The following is a 12,284-nucleotide window of genomic DNA, read 5'->3' as shown; positions in this document are numbered from 1 at the left end:
GAAGCATAGGAAAGGAGGCCGATCACCCCATGGGAAACACACCATGGGTCCCTTGAAGACCTGACCATTCTGACTTCAGCTGCATCTGGCTGGCCAGCATGGCAGCAGCCACCTTGCCTCTGGGGCCATGTGCCTCTCCTGTTCAACGGGACCTCGCCTTTCTTTTGAAGTTAAAAGTCCCTCTGTTTCGGGTACAGACTCTTTCCCCTCTGCCTCCTACACAAAGGTTGCCAAAGATGTGAGGTTTCCCCACACTGATGCGAGCCAGGTACAACCTCTCTACTCTCAGGGTCCTGCTTCGACTTCTTTTGCTTTGATCAATATCACATTGTGTACCAGCATGCCTAGGAATAATAAAGAAAATTCTACCTATTTAAGTTGTGTGTGATGTTCTGGTATACATATACAATGAAAAATGATTTTTCTCTCTCAAGCTACTCATTTCCTACAGTAGGTAATCACCTCCCATACTTACCGTGTGTGTGTGTGTGTGTGTGTGTGTGTGTGTGTGTGTGCCATGACTTTTCTTGGATGTGATCATTGTCTATTCATTCCAGACAGGCAACTGATGATGGGCCAAATTGTGTTGAAGGGAGCTGCAGGTTGCATTCCTGCCACCCTGCTTGCAGCCACCTGGCTAGCTTATGCCCCGAAATAACAACACACAAACTGTATTCATTTAAACACTGCCTGGCCCATTTCTATTAATGTGTGTAGCACCGAGGTGTGCTTACCGGGAAGATTCTAGCCTACATCCATCCTGGGTCAGAACTTCATCGCATCTGCCCCAGAGAGCAGAGCTAAGGCAGATGAGCTCACTTCCTCTTCCTCCCAGCATTCTGTTCTGTTTACGCCACCCACCTAAAGACTGGCCTATCAAATGGGCTGAGGCAGTTTCTTTATTAGCCAATGACCTTCCTCCATCAAAATTGGTCTTCCCTGGTCCAGACTCATGAATCAGTGAGTCTATTGGCGTCCTCCGCAGGCACGTGGATGAGGGTTACTTACGGGAGCATCAGTGACTGGGACAGCTGCATTGCTGAGAAACCCACAAGGGTGCAGTCACCAGAGTGCATCCCTAGAGCGCTCTGCCCAACTTGCAGGCAACTCTGCAAAGGACCCTGCTGTCTCCAACAGTTATTTACTGAGTATACAAACCCAGGAGAAGGCCTTGAGCCTTGTTAAGTTTCTTGTGAGGTTTGTGAATTTCCCAGCTCGTCCCACAGAGGAATGTTGAAAAACATTCCCTGGAGGAAACAGGGGCAGGAAGATTGATGGGAATATTTAAGATTATTCTCAGCAAACTTCAAACACACAATCAGCACTGTGCCATCATCCCATGCAGTATGCCAGGTCTCCAGGGCCTGCTCACCCTACAGAACTGGAAGTCTGTGCCCACTCCCCATCCCTGCAATCCCCCCAACCCGGTTCCTGCCTCCCAGTCCAGTCATGTGACCTTGTGTCTCTGACTTGAGTTTCTGAATTCTACATATCAATGATGCCCTGAAGTGTTTTGATGTCACACTTCACTTGGCATGACATCCTCCAGGTTCATCCATGCAGCACGTGAGGTGGCTGCCCTCTTTTCTGGGGAAGAGTGACATTCCAACGCACGTACACACCGCTCATTCATTTGTAGATGCCCAGGCTCACGCCCATGTCTTGGCTGTTGTGAAGACCATTGTGATGAGCACGGAGAGCAGACGCACCTCAACGTGCCAACGTCATTTCCTTTGAACACACACGCAGACATGGGGTTGTGGGGTCACACTGCGGTTCTGTTGCTAATGTTTGGAGAGTTTCCACGTTGCTTGTCATACTGACCGCACTATTTACATCCACGGGGATCCCTCGTGCAAGAGGCCCCGTCCCTCACACCCTCAGCTGCACTTGCTCTCTTTTGACTTTTGATAATGGCTATGCTAACGGGTGTGAGGTGACATCTCACTGTGGGCTTTAACCACGCTCACAGGTGTGAGGCGAGCTCTCACTATGGCTTTAACCACGCTCACAGGTGTGAGGTGAGCTCTCACTGTGGGCTTTAACCACGCTCACAGGTGTGAGGCGAGCTCTCACTATGGCTTTAACCACGCTCACAGGTGTGAGGCGAGCTCTCACTGTGGGCTTTAACCACGCTCACAGGTGTGAGGCGAGCTCTCACTATGGCTTTAACCACGCTCACAGGTGTGAGGCGAGCTCTCACTGTGGGCTTTAACCACGCTCACAGGTGTGAGGCGAGCTCTCACTATGGCTTTAACCACGCTCACAGGTGTGAGGCAAGCTCTCACTGTGGGCTTTAACCACGTTCACAGGTGTGAGGTGAGCTCTCACTGTGGGCTTTAACCACGCTCACAGGTGTGAGGCGAGCTCTCACTATGGCTTTAACCACGCTCACAGGTGTGAGGTGAGCTCTCACTGTGGGCTTTAACCACATTCACAGGTGTGAGGCGAGCTCTCACTGTGGGCTTTAACCACGCTCACAGGTGTGAGGTGAGCTCTCACTATGGCTTTAACCACGCTCACAGGTGTGAGGCAAGCTCTCACTATGGCTTTAACCACGCTCACAGGTGTGAGGCGAGCTCTCACTATGGCTTTAACCACGCTCACAGGTGTGAGGCGAGCTCTCACTGTGGCTTTAACTCACATTCCTGGTGATCTGTAGCCATGAAGATTTTTTTAAGTAAAATATTTCTTTGAGATTTTCTTTATCTTCTTTTATGTGTGAGAGTGTTTTGCATACATGTATGTCTTTGCATTACATTTGTGCAGTGGCCTTGGAAGCCAGAAGAGGGCGTCAAATCCCCTAGGACTGGAGTTACAGATGGGTGATGGGAACTGAACCCCAGTCCTGTGAGAGAGCACTGAGCCTTCTCTCCATGAATAGTTTTGCATGTACTTGATGACCTGTTTGTTGTCTTCTGAGAAACATGTATTCTGGTTACTTCCCTCATTCTTTTTAAATCTTTTTTGAAACTAATTGTTACTTTAAGTAAAACTATGACCAAACCCGAGGAGCAGAGAATTAAAGCCCAGACTACAGTGTTTAAAGCAGAGTCATGAAGTGACGTCACAGGTGTGGACACAAACACAGAAATGCAAACCATGAAGCCGGAGCTGGATTAGCAAAACCTTGGGTTCAATCCCCAGCACCGCATAGACTGGCCCTAGTAGCTCAACGCTGGAGAAAGAAGGGTCAGGAGTTCAAGGTCATTCTGGATTACATAGCTTTATACATGAAACCCCATCAAAGAAAGAATGAGGAATTGTGTTCGCAGCCGTCCCCGCGCCGCCGCAACTCTCTAACGCCAGCGCCGACTCTCGCTTGCCGAGCTCCAGCCAAAGGAGAAGGGGGGTAAGTAAGGAGGTGCCCATACCATGGCTCGTACAAAGCAGACTGCTCATAAATCCACGGGTGATAAAGCACCCAGGAAACAACTGGCTACAAAAGCCGCTCGCAAGAGTGCGCCCTCTACTGGAGGGGTGAAGAAACCTCATCGTTACAGGCCTGGTACTGTGGCACTCCGTGAAATCAGACGCTATCAGAAATCCACTGAACTTCTGATCCGCAAACTCCCCTTCCAGCGTCTGGTGCAAGAAATTGCTCAGGACTTCAAAACAGATCTGTGCTTCCAGAGTGCAGCTATTGGTGCTTTGCAGGAGGCAAGTGAGACCTATCTGGTTGGCCTTTTTGAAGATACCAACCTGAGACCGGACCAGACTGATCTTGACCAATTCAGACCGGACCAGACTGGTGTTAGCCGGTTCAGACTCGACCAGACCGGTTTAGAGTGGTCCAAACAGGACCAGACCAGTCTCAACCGAAACAGACTGGTCTGGTCTGGACCGATCTGGTTGTGACTGGTCTGGTCCCGTCTGGACTGGTTGGGACACATCTGGTCTGATCTGGACTGGTCTGGTATGGTTGGGACCGGTCTGGACTGATCTGGACCCATCTGGTCCAGTGAGGACCGGTCTCAAACGGAACAGACCGGACCAGACTGGACCAGACAAGAATATACTGGTCCAGACTGGACCGGACCAGACTGGACAAGACCAGACTGAACAGGTCTAGACTGGAGCAGACTGCTCTTGACCGGATTCTACCAGACCAGTCTTGACCGAACCAGGCCAGGATCCAACGGAACAGACAGGACCAGACTTGTTTTGACTGGTCCAGACAAGACCAGACAGGACCGGACCAGACCAGAGCAGTCTTAACCAGACTAGACTGGTCCAGACCGGAGTAGACCAGGGTAGTGAAGGCAGGGGGAGCAGAAGGCCATTGACCACTACATAGTGAGTTTGAGTCCAGCCTAGGCAATGTGAAACCCTGTCTCAAATAGCATTCCCTATGCGGCGTGGGCACACACACCCACACAGAGTACAAAAGACAAAGCCAGGCTCTCTGCCGAGTCCCTGTAACTCCCTCCAGGGGTAACGATGGACACAGAGCGTGTGAACATTCACAGATACTGACAAGCTGCTGCCGGAAACAATGTTACAGTGTCATTGGAGGCCAGTTACTAGAAAGTCATTTCCTCCTGGTCAGTAAGAGGTATCTCAGGTGGGCCAGGGATTACCCCTTAAGAAGGCAGATTTTCCCAAAGCCATACAGGATGAATAATTAACCCCATAATCAGTTAATGTGCTTTCCTTTCCAGAAACCCCAGAGCTATTCTCAGGCTCTGATAGGTCCGCCCACTGCTCTGAGCCCTCACTCACTCTGAAAGGTGAAACTTCCTTTTTCCATCCTTTCTGTCCTGAGCCTGGCTGTGCCCTCTCTAGCAGGTTTCCTTCTTTCTCTGGAGCTCTGCCCCACTTGCCATGGGGCTGCTTACTCGCTGTGGGGCTGACCTCCATTGCTGGAACACAGAGGATTAACTCAAACTTCATGGTTTTCTCGCTTCCTGGTCTCCATCTCCTTCCTCTGGGATGCTGCCAAGGTTTACAGCTTGTTTACCCTGCGGTTTTTCTTTTAAACACATACTTAAGTGGCCCCGATCGATGGAAACTGTTAACTAGAGATCCCCAGATCCAGAGTCTGAATTGGGGCAAACGGCAGGTGGCGTGGCTTCCTTACCGGTGGCCCTCAACCTTCCCTTTAATACAGTTCCTCATGCTGTGGTGATCCTCAATCATAAAATTATCTTTGTTACTGTAACTTTGCTGCTATTATGAATTGTAATGGAAATATCTTCCATGTGACCCCAGCAGGGTAGCGGCCCACAGGTAGCGGCCCACTGCCTTACACAGACAAGGTCAGAACAGACCAGAGAGCCAGAATTTAAAGCTGAGTTTGTCTAACCTACCCTGGTCAGAGGCAGGAGTCATAAGAAATGGGTTTGGCCTAGAATTCGGTGCGGGACACTGGGCCAGTCCCCTGGCCCTTCAGCCGTGTGAATGAGGATAAATGGAAGAGCTTTGGGACTGAAGAGGTGGCTCAGCCAACTCCAGCTCCAGGAAATTCCGGCACCTCCCCCTGGCCCACAATGGCACCTACAGACACATAAAAAATAAAATAAATCTTTGAAAAACGAACAAACAAAAAAGTCTTTAAAAAGGACCTGTGTTGGCTGGTTTTATGTCAGCTTGACCCAAGCTAGCATCAACTAAGAGAAGGAAACTTCAATGGAGAAAATGCTTCCGTGAGATTGGGCAAGTGGTCCTGGGTGCCATAAGAAAGCAGGCTGAGAAAGCCATGAGGAGCTGATGCATTGTAATTCATCCTCCACTAAGGAGAAGGAACATTTATTTAACTGTACCCATTTCTCCCTGGAGAGGCTTTCAATTTGTTTCCAGTTTGGTGATGAACAATGCTGACCAACAGCCTCTTTGATATTTCCATCCTGCCATGCTTGTATGTGTTGTTTACTGACATTTTAACTACCATCTGTGCCTTCCAGTCCTGCCAGCACCAGTTTAGCTGTGGCTGGAGCCATGCAGCCCGAAATGTTGTTTTTATCTAAGTTGTTTTGTTTTCCAATAAAGATTCGGGAGTCAGATGTTGGAATGAAAACCTACTAGATCAGAGAAGCCCCAAAGCAAGCAACTGACCTTTCTTTTTGGCTGGAGACCCAGCAAGAGACAGAATCTCTCCACACCATCCTAAACCAAAGAGACCAAGAAATCTCTAAATCCCTCCATGCTCCTTCCTGTGTCTCTCTATCCATATGGCTGGGTCCTCCATACTCTCTATGGCTAATTCTAGTCAATTAGTCACTGGCTCTGCCCCCTGATCCAAGGCTAATTTTATTAACACAATCTGGGTTTTCACAGCATGATCAAATAATCTGCAAAAAGTGTGTGGTACCTGCATCCTTCCATGCTTGTATGCATACTACATCCTGCCATGCTTGTGTATACTGCATCCTGCCATACTTGTGTGTACACCTGCATCCTGCCATACTTGTGTGTGCACCTGCATCCTGCCATACTTGTGTGTGCACCTGCATCCTGCCATACTTGTGTGTGCACCTGCATCCTGCCGTGCTTGTGTGTACACCTGCATCCTGCCGTGCTTGTGTGTACACCTGCATCCTTCCATGCTTGTGCTTTGTACATCCACCCTTCCATATTTTTGCTTTGTTCTATTATGAATATTACAAATTAATTAATTATGAAAGTACAGGGCGACTTTCATTTACTCAGTATTGTAAGATTGCTATGGCAGTATACAGTAAGTTCAAGGCCAGTCTGTGCAACTTGGTAAGATCCTGTCTCAAAAAATAAAAGCAAAATGGATAGCTATATATACATGATATATATCATATGTATATAGTAGATCACTTGCTTGGCCTGCCAAAGTCTCTAGCTTCATTCTCTAATATTGAAAAAAAATTGCCTTGACCATACTGAAAAGAAAAATCACCTTCATAATTGTAAGGATCAAGTGCCACCAGCAATGGGCATCGGTTCTTCTGCTCATCCTGTCTTAGCCCAAGGCTCTCCCTATCACCACGTATTGGCGGAGGTTTCTTTTGCTTCATCTGGATAGAAATTGTGGATAGATACAAAGTCTACAAATGCCGCTCCAGGGAGGCTTCCCATCCCTTTTGGGTTTGGCTACAGAGAGCCATAGCGGCAGACAGGCAATGAGCAGCGGTAAGGAGCGCCCTCTAGTGTTACACTTGCTGTGCAGGCTTCGGAATCAGGCCTGGGTCGTTGGATCAGTGGGTGGTCACCCGCAGCCTCTACCAGCACAGCGGGGGCAGATTCAGATCTGGGGGTGCAGCTGGTGGGTGATTCTGAGTCCTTCACAGCTGCTTCTTCAGCTGTCCTTCCGCTACTTTGGCAGTTGTACAGCAATTACGGACACTGTGCCGAGAAGCCAGGGCCTTGGGCTCAGCAACCAGGTGCCAGTCCCAAGAAGGGTTCTTTGGAAGCCCAACCGCAAAGATTGGAATCTAGGGAAGAGGTGCCGTGCCAGGATTACTTTCAAGGCCACCAGGACCGCTGAGTGTGTCAAGCAGCTACCCTGGCTCTCCAAACTGTCAAACAGCCACGGCTTCAGTTATCAAGCCGCTGGGGCGCCGCTGCTGTAACGAAGGTGTCAGCTGCCTTTACTGCTGCTGCCGCCTTCACGTGTTACAAGCGGGACCTGCGGAACTGAGAGCAGGTAGCTCCAGAGATGCCTCTACCCAGCGTTGCAATCTCAGGAAAGAGGCTCCCTGCCAGATAAGTCAGCGAGCCGTTCATTCTAGGTCAATCACAGCACTTGTTTGGGCTAGTCACAGCTGTGCCTCTGTGGCACCAATCAGTCTTTTTTTTTTTTTTTTCAGAATTCTAACTAGTCTTTTTATTTATTTATTTATTTATTTATTAAAGATTTCTGCCCCCTCCCCGCCACCGCCTCCCATATCCCTCCCCCTCCCCCAATCAACTCCCCCTCTCTCATCAGCCCGAAGGGCAGACTGGGTTCCCTGCCCTGTGGGGAGTCCAAGGACCACCCACCTCCATCCAGGTCTAGTAAGGTGAACATCCAAACAGCCTAGGCTCCCACAAAGCCAGTATGTGCAGTAAGATCAAAACCCAGCGCCATTGTTCTTGACTTCTCAGCAGTCCTCATTGTCCGTTATGTTCAGCGAGTCCGGTTTTATCCCATGCTTTTTCAGATCCAGGCCAGCTGGCCTTGGTGAGTTCCCAAAAGAACATCCCCATTGTCTCAGTGTGGGTGCACCCCTCGCGGTCCTGAGTTCCTTGCTAGTGCTCTCTCTCCTTCTGCTCCAGATTTGGACCTTGGGGTTGTAGTCCGGACCAATCAGTCTTAAAGCTTGTGTTTTGGTGTTTGGTGACCTTGCACCTGACACAGTTCCTCCAGCAGAAGGGCTTTCCCTCTGGCCAGGGAAATGATTGCTGGGAAATGATTGCTAGAACACCACTTCCCCATTGCCTTCCCCTCCCTGTCACTCCTGGTCCTCCTACTTAATGCAGAATTGGACTGAAGCTTGTTAACCAGCTAAGGGTGACCGTGTGTTTCCCATCCTCCTGTGTCTACCTGCCAAGTGCTGGGATTAAAGATATGTGCCACCATGCCCAATTTTATTCAGTGCTGGGGATGAAACCCAGGACTCCATGCTCGCTAGCCAAGTGCTCTGCCAACTGAGTTACACCCCCAGTCCTAAAGTACAGCTTCTTGTGTGTTCATTTAATTTTTTTTTACATTTTTATTTTACATGTATGAGTGTTAGTCTACATGTATGTCTGTGCACCACATATGAGTCGGGTGCCCTCAGAAATCAGCAGAGGGTGTTGGATCCCCTGAGACTGGAGTCACAGATGGTTGTGAGCTGCCCTGTGGGTGCTGGGAATTGAACTGGGTCCTCTGCAAGAGCAAGTGCTCTTGAGCCTGGCGGTGGTGGCGCACACCTTCAATCCCAGCACTCGGGAGGCAGAGACAGATGGATCTCTGTGAGTTCGAGGCCAGCCTGGTCTATAAGAGCTAGTTCCAGGATAGGCACCAAAAGCTACACTGAGAAACCCCTGTCTTGAAAAACAAAAACAAACAAAACAAAACAAAAAGAACAAGTGCTCTTAACCACTGAGCCATCTCTCCAGCCCCAAAGCAAAGTTTCTTGAACTGTGGCTAGTGACCTCGTATGGAATCGCATAACTGAGTAGAGAGACCACAGAATATTTGGCAACAGTAAAAGGTTTCTGACAGGAAACCAAAACTTAATTCAAAATCAGATGCATAATGAATTTGAGGTGTTTCTGCTGTATGTATGTAGCTCACCTGTGTTGCATTGTGAGCCCCTGCGGTATCCTGCCCAGGGCGTGCCATTCGGCCCCACAGCTCCAACGCTGCCTGACAACCTCAGCTCAGATCCCAAACTGTTGTATGTTATGAGCTGCAGCACTTTCATTGCACCTACAAAAATCTGGTCGCTGGGAGGTGGCGGTGCACACCTTTAATCCCAGCAGCACTCTGGAGACAGAGGCAGGAGGATCTTTATGAGTCTGGGAACAGCCAGGACAGCCAGGAAACCCTACATAAAAAAATAAACAACTAACTAACAAAATCTCCTGCTCATAGAGAAACAGCCGAGCCCATCCTTCCTATACTTAGACCTTCTTATGGTTACACCATTTTATACTGTGTACTTATATGAAGATGTGTTCTCAACATTGACAATTATAAAAGCAAAATGTGAATGGACCCTGAAAAATGTTGAAAATACTCTGTGTCCTATAGTCTCAAAAATTTAGCCAAGATTTAACTCTTTGTATAAAAATAAACACCTGAATATGTTTTCGTTTTAATAATTGGAAAAAGTATATATGTGCAAAGAACTGTTTGGAAATAATTGTTATATAAATGTTTGACTATAAATATCTGTGTATGTATATATATGATAACTATATAAGCGGAGTCAAGTAAAACTTCTTGGATAAAAAGGGTGGTGAGTGGAAAACCATAGGAAGTCTTAATCTAGACTCATACATCAAGCCTTGTTAGAGCGAAAAGTCTGGTAGGAATTGTGCGAGCAGCCCTGGCTAGGACTGTGCCCTCAGGAGCCAAGGCAATCAGCTGCCTTTGTACAGTTGTTCGAGGATCTGTGGAGAGTTCCAGAAGTCTGGTGCTGGCATACGGGCAGCCAGGCTGGCTGTTTGCTCAAGGCGGCTGGGACAACAGGCAAGTTCAATAGACGCTAATTAGGAAATCGAGTTGCCCATTGCCAGTGTCTTGGCTGATTTAAAGGGGAATGAATATCAGAAGGGGTGGCCCCAACACTTGCCACTAACACTAATCATGATTTTTTAAAATTTAATTTTTTTAAAAAAAACATTAGCTGGATGTGATGGCACATGCCTTTAATCCCAGCACTTGAGAGGCAGAGGCAGGAGGATCTTTGTGAGTCTGAGGCCAGTCTGGTCTACATAGTGAGTTCCAGGACAGCCAGAACTAAGAAAACTCCTGTCTCAGGAAAATTTTTTTCTGAGGCAGGGTTTCTCTGTGTAGCCCTGGCTTTCCTGGAACTTGCTCTGTAGACCAAGCTGACCTCAAACTCAGAGATCCCCCTGCCTCTGCCTCTCAAGTGCTGGGATTAAAGGCATGTGCTACCGCTGCCCAGCTTAATATTCTATTTTTAAAGATTTGTTTTTATTTTTATGTGTACAGTTATTTTGCCGGCATGCGTGGCTGTGCACCACATACAAGCAGTGCCCACAGAGGCCAGAAGAGGGCATTGTATTCCCCAGAACTGGAGTTGCAGGCTGTTGTGGGTGCTGGAAACCAAACTCAGATCCTCTGCAAGAGCAGCAAGTGCTGTTAACCACCCATCTAGCTCACAGGCCCGTCTTTAAGATTTAAACACAAAGCAGTCCACACAACACTGCACCATCTCTGGGTGTCTCAAGAGGAAGGGGTTTTATGGGTCTGCACTTCATTTGCTTTGTGGCCTCAGACATGGGAACAACAAGAAATCACCTTGAGGCTTGGCTGGGCATCTGTAAAAAACATAGGCATCTTTCTGTGCCCAGTGCTGAGTGTTAAGTATTTTTCGACCAACAAACCTTTCCGCCAACGTAGTAATCCAAATCAAACCAGATCAGACCGAATTAAAAGATGCTCAGATTTAATGAATGGCAGCGCTCCCTGGTGGCCCCCCTGGAAACACGGAGAGGGGGAAAGGAGAACCGAAATGACCACGGAAAACCAGGAGACCACATGTTCATTCTCTGGGAGGCAGTTTAAATAGCCTGTGGGAGAGGTTCTGACCGTTTGGTGGGCTTTCTCAGAGGTGGAGTTTGGACTGAGGCAACTCCCAGGGGAAGGGGCTTATGTCAGGAGCTGGGGTGAAGCTCCCAGCCAAACACTGAGGTCTGATGGAGTCTGGGCCTCAGGAGAATAAGAGGCATCAAGAGTCCATTCCTTCCCAAGTCACCTGCTCTGGGACTGCAGGGTAACATTGACTACAACATGGGTCACCACTGGGCATCGGCAACATTCTGGGTTTGCTTGCCCTTCACGACAACATCCTGGCTCTTTTGTCTAGCTGTGTGATGGCTGCAAAAATTAATGGTGTTTCCTGGCTGGGCTCTGTTCCCTCTGCACGCACTGGATTCCCTCCTGCCTGAAACTCTTCTAGTAGAGCAGAAAGTCGGGTGCAATTGCTGAAAGAGCAGGAGTTCCAGACCCAGGAAAAGGCAGCCTTCATCTGGGCTTGTTGGCTTTTAACTATGCCTTCTGTCCTGGCTAGTTTTTACCATCAACACAGTCAAGAGTCACCTGGAGAAAGGGGTTCCCAACTAGGGATTGCCCAGATCTGACTAGCCTGTTTTTTATCACAACGGAAAAGTGAATTACAATATCACACACACATACATACACACACACAGAGAGAGAGAGAGAGAGAGAGAGAGAGAGAGAGAGAGAGACTGCTGTTTTTCTTCAGTTGCTCTTTCTCAAATGAGTTGAAGATTAAGTCTCTAACAAAAATAAATTAATAGCAAATATGTTTCTAAATGTGTTAAATCCTTGAGTAGTTATGAAAATTCCATGATCATAGATTCTAGATAGTTAAAACATTTTGCTTTAAATTGAGGTAAAATTTACATAACATAAAATCAACCATTTTATTTTTATTACATTTGTGTATTATTTATTTGGGGAAAGGGGACACATATCCCTTGGTATGCTCATGAAGGTCAAAGGGCAACTACATGAACCTGACCCCCTTTTACCAAGCGGGTTCCAGGGATTGAACTCAGACCTCAGGCTCAACAGCAGGCACCTTTACTCACTGTGCCATCTTGTGGCCCCAAATAAACTATTTTAAAATGTA

General features: G+C 48.0%; 1 protein-coding gene across 1 annotated transcript; it reads left to right on the top strand.

The window, feature by feature from the left end:
• Positions 1 to 3,375: 3,375 nt before the first annotated feature.
• Positions 3,376 to 3,858, top strand: LOC121448748 (histone H3.3A-like). The gene has a single exon (XM_041652949.1). The coding sequence runs from the start codon at positions 3,376 to 3,378 to the stop codon at positions 3,856 to 3,858; it is 483 nt and encodes a 160-aa protein (XP_041508883.1).
• Positions 3,859 to 12,284: the final 8,426 nt, after the last annotated feature.

The sequence above is a fragment of the Microtus oregoni genome, unplaced genomic scaffold (genome assembly GCF_018167655.1).
Source record: "Microtus oregoni isolate MIOR12 unplaced genomic scaffold, Mior012 000005F_ref0000423, whole genome shotgun sequence".
NCBI lineage: Eukaryota > Metazoa > Chordata > Mammalia > Rodentia > Cricetidae > Microtus > Microtus oregoni.
Note: the sequence above shows the minus strand (reverse complement) of the source record. Positions and strands in the feature narration are given on the sequence as shown.

What these genes read in the sequence shown, in the direction of transcription:
- LOC121448748 (XM_041652949.1), top strand. Translation starts at nt 3,376, where the DNA reads ATGGCTCGTACAAAGCAGACTGCTCATAAATCCACGGGTGATAAAGCA.